The sequence below is a fragment of the Buteo buteo genome, chromosome 1 (assembly GCF_964188355.1).
Source record: "Buteo buteo chromosome 1, bButBut1.hap1.1, whole genome shotgun sequence".
Classification (NCBI taxonomy): Eukaryota; Metazoa; Chordata; class Aves; order Accipitriformes; family Accipitridae; genus Buteo; species Buteo buteo.
The window spans coordinates 76,684,878-76,703,700 of NC_134171.1; the positions used below are offsets into that span (position 1 = coordinate 76,684,878).

At 38.4% G+C, this 18,823-nt stretch overlaps 2 protein-coding genes across 2 annotated transcripts in view; one reads left to right on the forward strand and one right to left on the reverse strand.

The window, feature by feature from the left end:
* MFSD8 (major facilitator superfamily domain containing 8) overlaps positions 1–8,126 on the forward strand; it is a 22,051-nt gene extending 13,925 nt beyond the window's left edge. The window contains exon 13 of the mRNA XM_075036774.1: positions 8,063–8,126. Within this exon, the coding sequence (XP_074892875.1) occupies positions 8,063–8,074 (12 nt within the window). The 3' untranslated portion in view covers positions 8,075–8,126. The remainder of the gene's footprint in view (positions 1–8,062) is intronic.
* PLK4 (polo like kinase 4) lies at positions 716–18,790 on the reverse strand. Its single transcript, XM_075036746.1, has 16 exons — positions 18,583–18,790; positions 17,833–17,928; positions 16,923–17,018; positions 16,716–16,830; positions 13,956–14,988; positions 11,799–11,899; positions 9,830–10,200; positions 8,848–8,952; positions 8,358–8,460; positions 7,383–7,532; positions 6,322–6,452; positions 5,464–5,555; positions 4,947–5,085; positions 3,102–3,242; positions 2,082–2,188; positions 716–1,382 (listed from the first exon to the last, which is right to left on the reverse strand). Exons 1-16 carry the CDS (start codon positions 18,610–18,612, stop codon positions 1,283–1,285), a joined length of 2,910 nt encoding a protein of 969 aa, XP_074892847.1. The 5' UTR covers positions 18,613–18,790; the 3' UTR covers positions 716–1,282.
* Between the last annotated feature and the right edge of the window lie 33 nt (positions 18,791–18,823).

The window sequence follows — 18,823 nt, forward strand, 5'->3', positions numbered from 1 at the left end:
ACTTGATTTGGACATGACAAAATAACCAAAATTGTGCCTATCGGAGACCAGATAAATAAGGAGAACTGACTTGAAGTCAAGGCTATTCCAGCTCTAAGCTGAGCCTGCAGATTCAAAAAAAGCTGTATTAGAACATCTCTTTCTTGAGGGTTTTACAGCTCAGTTTATTGTGCCTAGACCACATACGCAATCCCCCATCAGCACCCCTGAAATTCCATCCTCTCTGCCACCGACACCCTTTTGGATCCCACTCTTGCACTTAACTTAAACCTTTCTCCTACCTTATAAAGAAGTTGGAATATTTATTTATGAATATAAGCACCATCAGTACTGTTAGCACACTGAAACAAAATGCTTAAAAAAAAAGCTAATGTTAATGCTACTTCAGTTTCTTACATGTGATTCATAATCTGTAAGACAAGGTAAAAGTACCTAAAGGTATTAAAATTCCTACAAAGTAACAAGCTGAATCAGCTACTACAGTCTATGTAGTTCACTTTCCTATCATGGACTGTGCTCCCATTTTTAGTCAGCTGTAGGCCAAAGGTAAAATATTGAATACACAAACCACAGTGCAAATTTTCAGTTCAGCAAATTCAAAGGAACAGTTTTACACTGTTTCTCCCCAAGCTTCACCCAGTCCTCAACTCCCAACATATGGTGCTCTATGATAGCAGGTCAGCTCCTGTTATAAATTGAGCTTAATACTTAGAGGAAAGGGCTCTTAATAAACCGTCACTTGAACATGAAACAAATAAATAGATCTGGATGATTACCACTGCATTTTTTATTTTTTTTTTTTTGTATAAAATGCTTGTGCAGGGAAGTTAAAGCTGCTGCTACAAAAAAAATAAAAACAGTTATAAAACATATACATATTTACATATATTACTTGCAAGACGTAAAAATATAAGTTATTTACAAATACAAACACTTCAACAGCACAGATGCATTTTCCTTGATTGTTGGCACCGAGTAAGCAGTGGGGGAAGAAAAAAAAAATACAACAGATTCAGATTATTTCCAAAAAGTTGCTGCTATCTAGAACCAAGTTGCTCAAAGTTTTGCTGGGGCAAGTTAATCCATCATTTTGAGGAAAAATGTGTTTTGTAAGATACTTCACAAGCTATTTGCTACACATGAACAGAGCAACCCTTCCCTTCCTATTTTTTTTTACCAGCTTTTTGAAGAATTTCTGCATAAGCTGAGTACAATCAGTCACTTTACTTGAAAGTCAGTCAGTTTATTAAGCTCTTGTGTCCTGACACCTACTTTGCTTTAATCAGTGGGGACCAGCTGGATTGGTAAACATCACAAGAATGGAAGACAGACAGTGTAGCTTCTCTTTGATGTATTCTGGCAACTTGGCATTTTCTCCATACCTAGAAAGGCAAATAAGCATTACAAAAGTTAGATGCCTGAAATAATTTGCTTTCAGGACAGTATAATCATTTCAAAACTTGCCTGTAAATAGGAAAACCACTAAGTCAAATAGGTTTTAAGTATATCTAGATACATTAATTGGAGTTTGATAGCTTAAATCCAGCCCCCCCCCCCTTCCCTATATGTATTTAACTGAAAAAAGTGTTTCAGATTAAGAAAATATCTAAACAGTGTTTAAACCTGCAATAATATCTGAGCAGACTGTATATATATTACTGTCTCAAACTTTGCACAGAGGAAGGGTGTTACAGAGTAGCTGTATTTGTATGGGAAGGCGCTTCAGGTCTGTGCATCAATGTTGGCATGCTATCTCCCTAATCTAGCAGTATCTTGGAGGGGAAAAAAAAAAAAGTATTAAAACCTTACTTTTCTCCCCATACATGAATCGTGGCTATACTCTAAAGACCAAGTAGATGCCTTCCCAGCTTTTTTTATTCGTTACCCAGAGTTCAGTCAAAGCTATAGGTGTTTCTCTTTACTTATTAAGCTTATATAAGCTAATCAACTGTGAAGTGACTGAAAAGCTAAGTTTTAATATTTACAAAACAAAACAAATAGGAGCTGTGAAGTTTACCTTGTGTATAACAGCCTTACACTAGCAGTAAACAGAACTATTTTTAGAGCAGTAACAGACTCACCTAGTTGTCTGGCCATCTGGAGATGTGTAAGTGATAGAAGAAACACCTGCTTGGGCTACCAGTTGGGATCCATCATTAAACTGAACCCATACTGCTCCACTGGTCAGCTAACAAGAGAAGTTGCATTATGGTTTGAGGACATAAAATACAAGATTATGTACCTAGAATTTTTCTAATAATTGTAGCTGAAAGTTTTTCAGAATTGCTTAAGTGACTTGGGCACCTTGGTCAGTCTTTTAAAGATGAAGATGGCACGTATACTACTTCAGAGGAAGTAGTGTCATGCAGTCTAAAGAATCAGACTTCCTAAGGTTTCAGGTACTCGCCTTTAGTCATCCTTTGCAATGACAGTTAAATAAAGTACCTGTGGCTTAACCACTCCTAAAGAAATTTTAAAAAGGACCAAACATAAAATAGAAGGCCCATTTGTAAAAGTTCACAGCTGTATACATTTTGAAGTTTATATATATATAAAGCAAACCTTCTCTGTTAGGACAGGAAGCTTACTTTATCTGGATTGCAGAGAACCATTTTTTTAAATCTAAAGCTAGTCCCACAGAAAAGCAGAGGAAAAATTTCTATGTAAGGAAACAGCTTTTCTTGTACAGGCAGATTCTTCTTCTTGTACAGATCTGGTACGTATCTGTTAAAAACATGATGTCATGACACCTTTACATCCATATTAGTGAACAGACAGAAGTTGAACAGCTTCAGTTTTTTACTAGTCAAATTTAAATGACAAGGCACTGAAACAGGCAATAACCACGACAGGAAGATTGTAATAACTGAAATACAGAACTATTATTTTGGTTTCTTCTACTTATGTAGTTCATCATGGTATTTATCCAAGACGCTTGTTTGGAAGGATCTTTACACATACCAGATTTAAACTGTAGCAAAGCACAACTGAATGTATTCCTCACAAATCAAGTTTAAAAGTTAATGACTTAAAAATATGTATCTCAAGTTTAATAGGCAAAAAGAACAGAATTCCCTCCTTTATGAGTATTCATTTCTCACCTGAGAAGCCCAACCAACGTTTTTCACGAAGACAGATTTTAAAAGTTGGGCTGAATTTGGACTGCATTCCGTTTGATGAACAGAGGAGCACGTAGTTTCAGCAGTGTTAGTCATAAAAGTAGACTTTTCATATGACACCACCTAAAACCCAGAAATGCACAGTATTAGCAGCCTTAGTATTAATCCGACTGATTCTATACCAACTATAGTGGTCAACTCCCACCTGTTCTAATCTTCTCATATATACAGACAGATTTAGCCCATATGCTTCATTTAACAGCATTACATTATAAAAACCCCACAGGATTTCGTATGACTTTCTCAGTACTATGAGAGTTTTTCTACCACTTCCCTGTACTCACAAAGGCATTGCTTTCCATGAGCAGACTTTTTCTACTTAACCCCCATTTTTCCTTATCTGACTGACAGAAAACCCTGTCCATCTTCAGCAAAAATGTTCAGCACGTTAGATTATAAAGCAGCCCTCATTCAGATGACCACTTGGCCAATATTTTACAACAGTATGGACATAGTTATTAATTGGAAACTAGAATATTAAACATTAATAGAAGAGTTCTACGGCACATACAGTGTCTGTTACAGGTTTAGAGAGGCAAAAGTGATGAATTAAGAATAACAGAGGAGCAAACATCAGAGGCCTTTAGGACAACACCACCACCACTACTGTCTAGGAGGAACAGGTCTGCTTCTATAAAAGTTCTACTACTCGAATACCTCCTCCCATAGTCACAGAGATGACAGAGATGAGGTGGTGTGCTTAGCAGTATTTAAGATTCAGGGTTCAGTGAAAAGATGCAAGTCAGGGGATGCCTCTGAAATAGGAGAGCTTGGTCAGGAAAGAGATCAGGATCCAGATAATTACAGGAACCTGAAAGAAACAACAAGCTGCACCTCAGGATATACAGACCTAGTTAAGTATAAACAAACTGACAAAAAAAGTCGAGAGTAACACAGAAAGGCAACCAGATATTGTGGTGTTTTGCTTAGAAGTACATACTTCAGAAGAGAAAGCAAACAGTGAAAGTGCTATATGGCAAACAAAGAATGAGTTTGAATGCTGAACCCTCAAGTTAGAACTCTGGTGATGGGTAACCTTAAGTCAGTGTAAAAAATTGACACTAGTACTGAAGCCCTAAGGAATTTTTGTTGCCAGGTTCATTCCAGTCAAGCAGAAACTGGCAGATCCTGCACTAAGGACACGTGCTACACAATCAAAGAGATGCAGACCCATGTAAATTCAACAAAGTTCAGATGATACAGACTCAGCGTGCCAAGACCCCCATATCATTCAGTCAGCTGGGGAAGTTTTATCAGGGATGTGATGCAGGAATTGAAGCTTGGTGGGTCTTTTAAACAAGCTAGATGAAATCGCACACAAAGCCTTGTTGGCTATACATATAAATACATTTATGCTTGCACTTTTTTTTTTTTAAACACACTAGCACTTGATCATTTCAGAACAATAGCCTCAAACACTAATATCGTTTTTGACTACCATTCACTATAATGAAGGCCTGAGGGCACATCAGAGCTCTCCAAAACAAACTGAAGACTGTGCTGCATAACATGAGTAAGCAACTTTCAAACTATCTTCCCAGGAGGAATTTGCGGTAAAGTTCTGGAGGATTTTGATTTTTCAAATTATCTTAAATCCAGATATCAAAAGTTAGTTAAAATCAAAATTAACATTTCTAGTCAATATGCTCACAAATGGCTAATAAAAGCTTATGTCCATACAAATGTAATTCCATTAGTTCAAATAAAACAGCAATATTTGAATTCCTACTGGAGAGTAGTCTCCACTGTATGTTCTTGTGTACTTACAGGAGTACAGTTTGGCATCTGAACTGGAGTAGAAGTGGCAGCTATATTTCTATCCAGTGCCATAACTTCTTTTGAACAGTTTGTGTTGTCCAACAGTGGAGGTACTACCGCCTGTGGCGATTCAGTAATGCCAGGTTTTCTGGAAAAATAATAAGACAAATTGGGAAAAGGTCTGTCCAAAAGGGACTAAAACAAGTGAGGAGACATAGCTTTTCCCTTAGCTTACCATGGACTGTACAAAAGCACTTCATGACACTGGTCTTCTGCAGAACTGTTTTTACACATGCTAATTGTTAGCCTGGTTTAGTCTAAATCCACAACTGTATGTTGTCCTAGCATCAAAGGAGGCTTTGCAAGTCCAAAATAAGGTGTTCATACATGCTATCAAGTTAATATTTATCTTGCTAATGACTATGAGCCTCTGTTAAGCAACCCTGGCTTCTGCAAACATCAGCTGCATAAGGATGCTTAGTAGGAATATTCAAGTGCGTAAGTATTTTCAGGTGAAAGATACTACCTTCCAACAATTATTGGAAAAAATGGAACACTTGCACTCCTTTTTTCTTCTTCCAAGACAGCAGATTCCAGTGCAAGGCATATACGATGTCCCTGGAATTAGAAGAAGCTTCTTGAAGTTTTTAACTGAGAACAGTATAACTATTTCATACATGTTTAGTATGGCAGGTGAGCCTGCACAAGGAAATTTTTTTCAATGGTACTGAATATCGATTATAGCTGCACTCATATACCACGGAGGCCATTCAAAAATCTATACTACAGCAAGATTCCATTGTAACTTCAGCACATCTGGAATTAAGCTCTTAATAATCACATCTCCTCCCCTTTTAGCAGGACTAGATGAGGGTCTAGAACACCCCCGAATTCTCTTCCAGAAAATAACAGAACAGAATTTTGTACTATATTTTTACTGCTTCCTAAGTTCATAGACAAAAAATACTTGTGACTGCTAATTGGGTGACATGAAACAAGAAAGTACAGCAGGATGGCCAGTTAAACACCTGGCAGGTTTCTATGTTTTGTGTTTTTTTGGTTTGGCTTTTTTTGCGGGGGGGGGGGGGGGGGAGTTTTTTTTAAAACTTGTATAAAGCAGCTTCAACTGTTCTGTTTAATCCTTTCACCATACAGGCAAACCTGCTTTACACACTAGTAAGAATTTCCTCTAACAGTCTTCATTGTGAGGCATTGTTACTGCTACCTCTACATTGATATTTGCTCTTCCAAAAAACACTTTATCATCCCTCCTTATTAGTGTAATGAAAAATATGAAAAGCAACATTGAAAGCACATTTGTGAAAGAGAAACTGATTTTTCAGAAGGTTGCTTTGCACAAGAAAAGGTCCATATAAAAGTTTACCTCATTTGCATGATCCATATAAACTTGTATTTCCTTCTTCAAACCCGCTTCGTTTTCTCCTTTCAAAGTGAAGGACTTCCCTGATTTTTCAATCACGCGAGTTACACCAGCTGTCTTGTGTATCTTTGCTCCTGTAAAAAGTAAAAATTTCTAGTGTGAATTGTGTAACATACCAGCATCTATGAAATACAGATTTCTGCCATTACATTCTACTCTACTGAAGTGTATCTCACTGACTTAATTACTGCAAGAATAAAACCACTCCTGCATGAGCTCTATGTCTAGCAGTAATAAAAAGCCACTTAAATTGCAACTGTGGTATTAACGGAATGCCCTCTATGGCCAAAGATCACTACTTAAATGGGCTGAATAATGCATTTATTACATATCCTAGTAACTACCTTTCTAGACATTAATGTGAGACAAAATTAACATCTCTAACAGTATTGCCAAAGATTGGTTAATTAGGCTCTGTTAGTATCTCAATACGGTTTTAAAAAAGATGCCCATTCTTTCAATAGCAGTTCCATACTGAATCACAAAGCTGTTAAGTCTTTTTTTTTTGTCATAAATTCTGTTGGGGTATATCTATATGTGTGGCAAATCAAACTAGTTGACAGCAGTCTATAGTGAGAAAACAATCATCAGTGCAGTCTAGTTTATGAAGGGTAGAGTTGGAAAAGGCAGCCAACTGCTATCTCGAGTGAGTGTTCTTCGTAATACTATTACCTCAGTTAATGGAAAGCTTGGAGTAGGGACACACCTTTCACCAAGTAGGTTGACTATCAAAGGTAGATGCAAAGAAGAGCTCATCAATAAAAACAAAGCATAATTTAAATAACACTTTTGCAACATGTACTCCCTGAAGAAGGTATCGGGAAGGAACTAATGAATAATAAACTGATCTCCTAGTGCTAGAATAAAGGCAGAGTGGCAAAAAAAAAAAGTTTCTAGTATTTTCTTCAACCTGAAGTGTTCATTGTTTAATGTTTGGCAATATTTTAGTGCAGCTTTAATAATATGATATAACTAATTGCGTAATTGCAAAAATGAATACATACCATCATAAAAACAAATTTCAACATCTGCAGTGGGTGAATTTTCCATCAACATGCACTTGGCATATCTTGTGTAGAACGTAACTTTGGGGGTTTTTGTTCTTACCAACTGCACAAACTTGGCTGCATACTGGTATTTTTTCCAGTACTTTTCTACAAAAGAAAATTTAAAAACCTTTACCAAAAAGTCATCAGATTAAACACTTTGCACCAACTTGAAGTAATTTAAAATATGTATTTGATAGCTGAAGGTTATAAGTAATATTTAAGTACTTAACAGAATTATGTTCAAAGAAACCGACTTATTTCCACCAACATTTAGAAAAGTGTGCGTCTTCAACAGCTTCGCTTGAATAGCTTCAGTGAACATAATTCAGAACCTAAACAACATAGTAAAGTGCTGCATATACTATTTAACTAGATATCGTGGTCCAGCTGGCTTTCTGGCTTTAGGTGAAATCTGTCTTTGATCTCCAATTAGTAGAGAAGTCTGCTTGTCTCTTAAAACCTTACAGTTAGGTTATACTTTTTTCTTCAGCTGTTTACATTAAATACTCTGTCAACACTTTAAAGTATGTATTTTTTCCCCTTCCTCCCCAAGTTATGAGTATTAGGAAGCACAAAGTAAAGTTGCTGTTTTAAAAAATGACCTGATAGTATTTCTTCCACTCATATTTAAACAGCTTCCAATATGAACGAGGAGAAGATTATGAAAGCTTTAATTTTAGTACGCTACATTGTAAAGGGGTAGGTGACTCCTTATAACTTCCATACAAAATGAATTAAGACCTGTAGGTTTAGGCTTTCTTGTGAAGTTTCAAAATACAGTTTCCAGTTAAACTGTAGTTTGAATCTTATTCTGAAAGGAGTTTTACCTTCACAGTTATCTGAAAAGTAGTGGCTAAAAGCTAAGAAGTCTCAAACAACATTCACTTAATCACATTAATAATCATAATTTTAAAATAAATTTCAGGTTACCTGGCAAGTTGTCAAAATCATACATGCAGATGTCTTCAGGAGGAGCAGGAGGTCTGTCATCAAGAAGGAAACCTCTTCCTTCATTTGGATGATAAACTGCAATCTACAAAAAGGGAAAAAAATGTGTTTACAGTTGCCTCTTACTACAGCACTCCCTACTTTTAGCAGGTATGGAAATAAGACACAGTTGAATTAATTACTGTAATTTACCATGAACACTCTATTCCTCTAAGTAATTATTTAACAGCAGCAGTTTTTCAACAATACTTCACCTATTCCAAAAGTGAAGTCCAAATCTGCTCTTAAGTAATTGCTTGCTACCTATATTTGTATGGCTGTACTGGGGGTGGCGGGGGGGAAGTTTACAGCTGTGCATATGGAAACATTGCACTTCCAAACAAATAATCACTTAAATGCAAATAAAAAAACCTCTGAAACAGAATGCTCTAAGCCCTTTATACAACAATGAAGAAACTGAAAACATACTCACCACATTTCCATCACAAGATATTCTGAGAACTTCTTTCACAAGCTCTTGCGAGTGGTGTTCTTTTAGAAACTCCATACACACTTCCCCAGTATCTAGAATGCTCACCTAAGATATATTAAATATACAAGTGAAACAAAAAGACCTTTACTTTCTGGCAAGATAAGATATCATTTCATTCCACAAATGCTTTTAAAAAAAGGTTTTCTTCTTCCTCGAATGCACTGCAAACTTGTAAATGCTTATTACAGTAGATTTTGCTATTAATGCTATTCAGACAGAACACTTCTTCAACGTGACTGAAGGTTATAAGCCTGGTCAGTGAAGGTGTGGTTTCTTAAGTGACAAATCAAACAATGACAGGTCAGCTCTATTATGTTCTTTTCTAAAAAAACAAATTGGGGGGCAGGAGGAAACAGGACAGGATGAGCAGGACTATAAGAAATGGAACAAGAGGGTGATACCAGGAACAAACCAACCAGAAAATTTATGTGATCAGTAAGGATTAATGGAATTTGTTTTGCTTTCCCACCCACAAGACAGGGAAAAAGCAGCACTATAGGAAAAATATTAAAGTTTTTACTTGAGAGCAAGACTGTTTTCATTTCTAATCCAGTTATTTATCTAATCTGTAAAAGTGTTTGATCTGTTTGCATTTAAGATTTTAACTATGTCAACTGTATAGCTAAGCAGTACAGAGTTTTAGAACTGTACAAAGTATATGTGCACTTAATATTTGTTATGTCTACCTACAGCTTCTTTGCTTGTCAGCTAAAAGCAATGCCATGTCACTACTTGCAGGAAGCGGCCACAAGTATTCCATATACAAAAACCAATATGCATCTTACTAACAGGACTTGAAATTAAATGACTATGGATTAACTTTTCTAAATACAAATGCTTCTGATTTACCAAGTGATTTTTAAGAGATAGTCACACTGTATTTAATACTTGAGTTGTTTCCATTTTAAGAGCTGATACGTACCACTGCATTTTTTGTTTTTTGCCGGATTGGTTTTAGTCTGTGAGCGTTGAGAGGTGATACTATACTTCGCAGTGTAGGTTTCTGATGTGCTGGTGGTTCTTTGCCCCACATTTGGTTTTGTTCTGAAGTTGACCAAAGGCCACATGTAGAAGATGGTTGAATTTTCTCAGATTTGCAGAGAACTCCGGGGATGTATTTCTTTGGGTTTCTCTGGTTCAAAGAATGTGAACAGTCGATGGATGCATCATGATTCCTGATATCTTTTAAGGTGTTCCATGCATTTCTTGATGCATCTTGCTGCACATCCAGATACCGAAAACCCCCATGTGCATTACTGTTGCCAGTTAGGTCTCCAGGCGGTCTCAGTGGAACTGAAAGCATCATAAAAGTATATTGTAGATTCAAAGAGTCACAGTCAGAAGAAAAAAATGCTATTATGTTTTTAAAAGCTTTTCAAAGTATCATCCTAGAAGGCTTATTGAAGTGGAGAACAGGATTTCTTCAATCCTCCGTCCAAAGCATTAGGCTACAACTTTAGTACCAATCAATACATGTGCTAACAAAATAGCAGCGCTACTTAAAATAGATTACTAGATTATATAGAACCTTAAAATAGGTTACTACAGTTATGATGGCCTTCAATAAACAAAATACTAAGATTTCAAATAGATACTTAAACAAGAATTAGTTTAATTTGTTGAAACACAGTTTACTTGCCATTCAGATAACCACTAGCACCAAGTTTCATTTAAGTTTCAGATTAACTAACGACTGTTTCAGCATCAAGCAGAGGTTTTAGTACTCAAGATGTTAAAAATTCACAGTTCAAACCCCTTGTTTTATTTCCAGTCACTCGTTAAAATACAAAAAACTATTTTTGTATTTAAACTTCCTATAACCGCTTCCCCAGTTTTGATATTTAAGCCCTTGATCAACTTTCGCCTCACCCACACAAGTAATTCCCTCCTCCTGCCATGTTGCAGAACAGTTGAGAAGGGATCAAAAATTCAATAGGATTATTCAGACCATATGTCATATGATTCCAATTCCCTGTAGACAGGAAGGGAAGGAGTCCAGTAATATCAAAATAAAAAAGGCTAGAATGGATTTGCGATTTAGTTTTATGATTAAATTACATTATTTGTAAAAGATGTAACATGATGCATGACAAAAAACACCTTCCCTTCTGTGTCTTTTCACCTTTCCTCCACCCCTCCTTCTGCAGCCTCATTATCTCTCATTCACTGAGGTCCCATTTTCTCTTAAGGTGTATTTGCACAACTAAATTAACAGGGCTTTTGAGTCACCTGCCAATCTTTTGTTATGTATTTATACTTACACTTTTCAGGTCACAACTGACTAATTATGGCAAGTTCTAGAATTGTGTTTTCCTTTTTTTTTTTCTTTGCTAAAATACTAAAAGGAGATAATTACCTCAATTTTAGGAAGCTTAGTATTCAAATCCAATGTACAATTTCTTCATGCTTATGAAAGCGGTTACATACAGTTTATTATACTAGCCCAACAGCTTAAGAGGAACGCTAACTACAAAGTCTTCTGAAATTAATTCCTATCTCAGGAAACTAAAACGTTACAGCTTAGTCCGAAAGAGAAAACAAAACAATGTTTTCAATGGAATATTTCTTGCTTAAAAATGATACTACAGATTAGCAATGCTGGAAATCATTTTGCCTGTTTCAGTATCTATGTCAATTTTTTACAGTGACAAGTCAGTTTAGGGTCTTCCATGCTTTTAATTCCGGAAAAAAAAAAAGTCTGCCTGCAGTAGCCTCTGTTAACATCCAGTCGCTGTTATTTATGCCAGCTCTGGTATCACAGTTACTTGGCCATACAAATACCCCTTCTGTCACAAGTTTAAAGAAATAAAATATAGAAAACCCCACAAAAATTGTTAGAAGTCACTACTCCAACTTGAGTGCAAAAAATGTACAACTGATTAGTTACACACCATTTGTTTGCATGCTTCCAAGCCACTGCTGCATTGTTTCAGCCTGGGACTTCTGCTCTAACAAACCAACCTGGGGCTTCACTGGGCAGAGATAATTTGAGCTGCAAAATAAAAGTTACACATGTAATCAAGATTACATCAAAGACACTTGCACAACAACAGTTATGTTACAGCTGCAGAAACCACAACACTTTTAGAACATTTAAGAAATGCAGGTGGCATCTCGCAGCTTAGAACATGCTTCTTTTTTCATGGGGAATGTTCATTGGGTAAAGCATAAAAAAAAATACTGTTTCCAAACGGAATAAGAAGTTATTCCTAACGATTTAAGCCTGTTAGCACTCACTAGTAGACTCTTGGAACTGACATATATGAATAAAAAGAGCCATTGATAAAAGCAGCCATCGCTGGCTGCTTCCAGCAGTGGCTGTTCTTACACATGGTTCTTAATTCACAGTATAGGAAACAACCTCAGAGAAGACACAGGGATGATGACCATGACCCCAGTGGATCTCATTCAGCATAATAAATACGCAGCTGAAATATGTAGGCAATCTTACCACCTAAAATAATTTGAGTTCATATAAAATACCGTAAATCCCAAAGATTATAACAAATTTCACCAGCTTTTTAGAAAATGACATATATGTAGTCACAGATGACCTCAAGGTATAATCCACATGCTGAAGAATAAAGAATACACACAAAAACAGTTACAGCAGAATCACTGATCTGTTGTAAATTCACACTAAGTTCCTGGGACGTTTTCTGTCTCTATAGCCTGTACCTGTCTGTACTTTCTTTTTGTGATGATCTTTACTTTAGCATTGGCAAGGACTCAATGATCACAAAAAACCCCACCCCTCAGAATATAAGCATCTAATTTCGGTCTTCGAACCTTGCATTTAAGATTGCTGTGCAGGCTAACTATAGATGTAAGAGGCTCTCCTATAATCAACCACATAAAAAAAGTAGTAACCATTCCGTTAATCTCCACACTCATATTAATATTCTGTCCCATTTACATTCAGCATGTTGTTATGAAGTCATGGGGAATACGAGCAAGCATTACGTTAACATTTGCATAAATCCTTTCTTTTTTGATTCATCAAACATTTCTCAAACTAGAAAGAATGCACATGCCCATTGAACTTGCTGAACAGAGACTTATGTCAAACACTTCCCAATAGTCAAGAAAAACCTCTTACTCCATTTACTTTTTCTACAGGGCAAAGTCCTCATTTGCATTTTCCCTGAACTGATTTGCAAGAAGAAAAGCATATGAAACCATCACACAAAGTTGCCACTTAATGGGGAGAGAAATGCAAGAACTAAGATAGGCAACAGTCCTTATATTAAAATAGGAAAGTGCTCTTTGATATTCTGCAAAGACAAAGCAAACTTCTGAGCACAGACAGATTAAGTGTATCACAGAGGAGGGCTCTTGTTGCATAGCAGTGCACAGAAGTCAAAGATGAGACCTCCAACAACACAGAAAACATCCTAGCATCCCTTCTAGATTTGGCACCTGAGCTGGTTTGTATCAGCTGGGGCAGTCCATCAATGTATAGAAAGAAGCCAGGATTTTCACCCAGAAACCACAACTAAGGACAGGACTAAGTTTCAGATAGTTATCTTTGAGTGTTATTTTCCTTTCTGGTACACGAGTTTTATAATCCATCATCTAATCTTGTACTTAATCTGGTTTTTTTTCCTTTATCTTGTTGAAGCATAACAGAAAAAAACCTCAAACAGAGCAGCAAGTAAAAGTGTTGGTAATCACACCCTGAATGCCTTCTACCCTAGCCTATGTCTGTTCTACAAAGAACAATTAGCAAGGCTCTCTACTGCAGTTACTGTGGGGAAAGAAATACTCAACTTGCTGCACATGGAAATAAGTCAATAATAGAGTATTACCAGGATAAATAAAAGCTACAATCTAGCTAGCTGATGCACTGCACCTATGAACTTTAAAAGAGGGACAGTGGGGAGGTAAACCTCTACATAGCAACAGCATCAACTATCACCCTCTCCTATTTGGTATTCAAGCTACAAGTGTAGAGACTCTGGACACTTACTACAGCTCAGTTACAGGAAAAATCATGCATTTAACATAAGGCAGCTCTAAATTTCATCTTAATAAAAATCGATTCTTACTGTGGTTGATCTTTTACAGGTGGAGATATTTGCCCTTCGAAAGAACCAGAGCTACTAGAAGTTTTCTCCTTAAATATTTCTCCTATGTCAGTATAGCTGTTTGCAGGTGAATAGCATTCTGTATTTTCCCTTGTTCCTACTTTAGGCTTAGAAAGCAGTTCCATAGAGTGACATCTCTCAACAACATTTGATATGCCTTGAGTCTGACTATGGGATGTGCCAGACCTATCTGAAGAGTGGGCTCTTCGGAGGTAGCGTGAATGTGGTCTCTCTTCAGCAAGTTGCATGGTTCTTCCCCTGCCGGTTGTGCCAATTTCTTTTCCCTGAATTCCCCACTGATGAAAAGAACCGCTTCCATCTACCGATGAAGTATTAGCGGAATTCTTGTTTTTAGGAAAAAAAGTTATTTTATTTGGGAGCGGCTGTCCAACCAACAGCTTCTTCTTTTCCTTCAAGCAACCACTGGTACTGATGCTGGAAGAGCCTGTGAAGGTCGTAGAGATGGTAGCATTTCCACTGTCCATGGAATCTTCTGAAGTTCCCGAATCTTTACTCCGTGCAGAGCTACACCTGGACATAAAAGGATGATCCAACACAGAGGAAAGACTCAAGCGATCTGCTGGATTTTTGCGAAGTAACCTATGTATAAGGTCTTGCGCCTCTCTTGATAAAAAGGCTGGCATTTCATAGTCTGCTAATACTACTTTATTCAGCGTGTTCTTGACTGTGTCAGTGTCAAAAGGTGGCTTTCCAATAAGAAGAGTGTAAAACATACAACCCAAAGACCATACATCAGATTCAAGTCCATGTGGACTCCTTGTGGCTATCTCTGGAGAAATGTAATTTGGAGTTCCACACATGGTGTAATGCTTTTCGTGAGGCATTTTCAGCTGAGTTGCTAGTCCAAAATCAGCAATCTTGACATTCATATTATTGGTGAGTAAGATATTAGAAAGGGTGAGGTCCCGGTGCAGTATTCCATGAGAATGAAGATACAGCATACCCGTGATAATTTGATGCAAGAAGTGTCGAGCTGTCAAAACACAAAACCAGATGATTTAGCCATAAATTGAAATCAGAAAGTTGTTATTTTCACAACTATGAAGTCTGCTATTGGTCTTGCTTTTTTTTTTTTTTTAAATAATGGGGATGTTACAAGGATGTTTAAGTGTCATGCTAATGAGATTGGAATTAACTCTGCTTTTTGCCTTAAGCAATACGGCATGACTATGTTCTAAGTCCATAAAAAATGTTCTCTAAAGCAATAGTCAGATTTGTTTCTTTGCTAACAGAATGATTAAACAGGACTGGAAATGTTTTCAATTGGCCTAAACTTTATAAACTGGGTTCTTAAGAACTTTTTAAAAAGTTCCGTTGCTCCTCACTTTCAGAAACAGCAAATGCACGAAATCAAGCAGCTTCACTATGTGCAGATTATAGAATATAAGAGACAATTTGGATGATATTTATCATTATTAGCAAACTGGCAAGGCTAGTAGTACTCCAATTTCTCAAAAACTTCTACGTTGACAAAGTTGGGACAGCCTTTCTCTTGTATTACATTAGAAATTCAGGGAATATTCAAGAGTTTTAGCTTACAGCAGGAGTAACAAAAACTCATCCAGGCTGAAACAGCATCATTTATTATTATGTTGCAATTACAGCAATTTTAAGAATACTTCTGAAAAATCCGTATCTATAATAGTTTCACAGAATTAGATTAGAAACTGACAGAGAAGCAGGTAAACTGGAACGACAGTGCAAGAGATGACCAGCATGGTAAGTCTGGAAGCAGTAGAAGCAATAACCACTGATCCAGATTGGCTGAAACCAGAACAGCTTGTTTGGCTGTGCCCGCAAACATTATACATTGCAGCTGACTTTTTTTTTTTTTTTTTTTTTTAAATTGCACTGTTCTGGTTAGGCTTTCAGTAGCCCACATTCTAACTGAAATCCTCTCTCTCAACAATAAGAACATGAAACGTTAGTAAATTCATAAGTGAAATTAATCTTTTTTGCAAGACTTCTTTCTCAAAATACTATTCAAAAGTTTTAGCATTACTCTGACAATGAACTCTCAATGAAAGATAGGATTTTCAGTGCTTTCCATAAGAAACAGAAGTAAAACCATAGTAGAATTTCTCCTCAGCTGCTAGTCCTTCAAAAATTCTAGATGAAGTGTCAAAGTGGATATTTCCTTGCTAACTCAGCCCTTAAGCAACACAGTTAACTGCATTATCTTAATTTCTGCACACCTTGAAACACAGTAAATATTTCCAATGACACCACAAAAGACAAACTATAATCTGGAAGGCTAACTGGTGACATGTAATACAGTAATACTGAGGAGAAGAGGTGCAACACAAAGAAAGCAAATCTGTGGATGTGAAGCTGCCAGATTTCCTCTGTGGAACTTCCCAGTCTTGACCTATACTTCAACATACTTTTATGTACACAGGTAAGCACTACCTTCTATATACCTCTACCTTCTAAGATCGCTGTCTATTTTTTCTACACCCCAAATAGCACAAACTGCTGTAAAATGGCATAAACAGAAACAAAAGCATACAGAAATTCAAGTGAATACGTGTAATAGTAATTAATCTCTAGATTACCACTTATCACAAGATTTTAAGATATACAGACTAGTTCAGAGTGATGGCAGGGTATTTAAAACTACCCTTTCACTACAATTAAGTATTTACTGAATAAGCCAAATCATTAATGCAAACAGAGCTACACAGAAAATAAACATCTCACCTTCTTCTTCTGAAAAGGGTTTCTTTCTGTTCTTTATGTATCTGCTCATTTCACCATTGTGACACATCTCAAGTATCAGGTATACATAGTTGCTATCTTCAAAATAGTTGTAAAGCTAGAACATAAAACAATGAAAAAATTAAAATACATTTTGTAGACTATACAGCAAGTCACATGTGTAGTCCTCTACAAAAACATGATTCTTACCTCAATTATAGATGGATGCTTTAGCTGACAATGTATTTTCACCTCATTTTGAACCCTCTGTACCATTCCAACCTTGTGCATGGCTTTTTTATCTATCTGTAAACGGATCACAATATTTTTAAAGCACTGCAACATTGATTACATACATGTTAGGTTCAAGTGAACTTGACATTTTAGATGTCCAACGCATATTTGCCTGAAAACTTCTAAATGTAAGCAAGTTCTCACATAGTTTAACCTCCTATATGCTTTTAATGAACAAGTATCATCGATAAACGGAGGAACACACAACTGCCTCAAAGTAGACAAGTATTAATATTTTAATACGAACACCAATTAAAAAAAATTCTGAAATATCAAAACAGAGAAACCCAATTCTGCTTTTGCCAGGCAGATATGCTAAATATAGTTAACATTTAAAAGGTGGCTAAACATAAACTAACATAAAGTATAATATAAATATTAAGTATAAAATAAAGCATTACAGATTGTAAGTAAATCTGGCAAAACACCTGTGAGGTGCAAGTTTCTTTGACTAACAAAGTCTGTCCTGGCAGTGAGGGAAATTTTTCCAAGACATTTTTTTCCAGGACCTCTCCAGCCACATGCATTCTAAATGAAATTTTTGTGGTCACAAATTTCTGAATTAGAATTACGGGGCTGATTGTCCACTCAATGTTGAATATATGAGCTGACATTCTTTTAATAGCGCTGCAAGCATTTCTATTAGTTATCGATACCGTCTATTTGGTTGTACTGCACCGTTCAGGATCGAATCATAATCTAAATATCGTTTACATACAAACAAGCCATCCAGGCACGAATGCCCAACCGCAGAAGCCCAACCTGTTGCGGCTTGCCCTTGTTCAGTCTCTCAGAAGACTGAGGCTTCTTTGGCTGGCTGCCTTACCATTTTGATAGCCACTTCCAGACCGGTTTTCAGGGATACTGCTCTGTAGACCCCAGCGAAGGAGCCCTTCCCCAGGAGGTTCCCCACCTTGAAATCCTGCAACTCGAACATATCACCACCGTCAGTCCCAGCCCAGGCTCTGAAGCCTCTCTCCCGATGCAGACACCCTCCCACCCCCCTCCCCCGACTGACGGGGGGACCCCACACCCCCCAATGCCGGCACAAACCCCCAGGTGCCCCCCCCCGGGGGGGGGCTACCTGGACGGAGCTCTCCGGGGCGCGGCGGCTGTCCGCGGCGGGGCCGCGCAGCACCCCCCACGGCATCGTCCTCTCCACTCAGCCACCGGCTTGCACTGGCGCCGGCCGGGGCGGTACGGCGCGGCGGGGTCGGGTCGGACCGGGCCACCTTCCCGCCGTCTCTCCCGCCGTTCCCGTGGAACGGCAGACACCCGCCTCCCGCTGCTATGGCAGCGGCTGGGGAGCGACCGCCACCCGCCCCGCAAAAACACAGAACGCCTGGGGCTTTCCACAGACGACCTCCCCGTCGGTGAGGAAACATGGCTTCACGGCTCGGCCCGGGGCGGGGGGGAACGCCGGTCCTGGCCGGTTCAAGCCCCTACGCCCGATTCCCCGGCCCCCCCCCACAAATAAACAGCCCAGGAGAAGGACGGCCCCCCCCCCGCCTGGCCTCTCCCCGCCACCGACTGGCAAATGGCGGGGCTGCCCCGGCCAGGGGGCCGGGCTCCGCACCTCTATTTTCTCGCCGATGCAGGTCGCCATGGCGCTGGTCCGCTCTCCCCCGGTCTCGCTATGGGTTCTTCTCAGGACCTCGGCTCCCCATCACGGCGCCCTCCATCGCCCGCCTCGGCCCAGGCCTGTTGGATCCCGGGCCCAGCGGCCGCTCCCCTCCCCCGGAGCCTCCATTTTGAAAAATCGCGCCGTTACCTTCCCCCCCGCCCCGCCCCGCCCCGCCCCGCCCCGTTCCAGGTCG

What these genes read in the sequence shown, in the direction of transcription:
- PLK4 (XM_075036746.1), bottom strand. Translation starts at nt 18,612, where the DNA reads ATGGCGACCTGCATCGGCGAGAAAATAGAG. An exon ending in TGATTTTGACAACTTGCCAG is followed by an intron (nt 7,533 to 8,357) that starts GTAACCTGAAAT and finishes TTTCTTTTGTAG; the next exon opens with AAAAGTACTGGAAAAAATAC. An exon ending in ACGTTGGTTGGGCTTCTCAG is followed by an intron (nt 2,189 to 3,101) that starts GTGAGAAATGAA and finishes TTCTCTTGTTAG; the next exon opens with CTGACCAGTGGAGCAGTATG.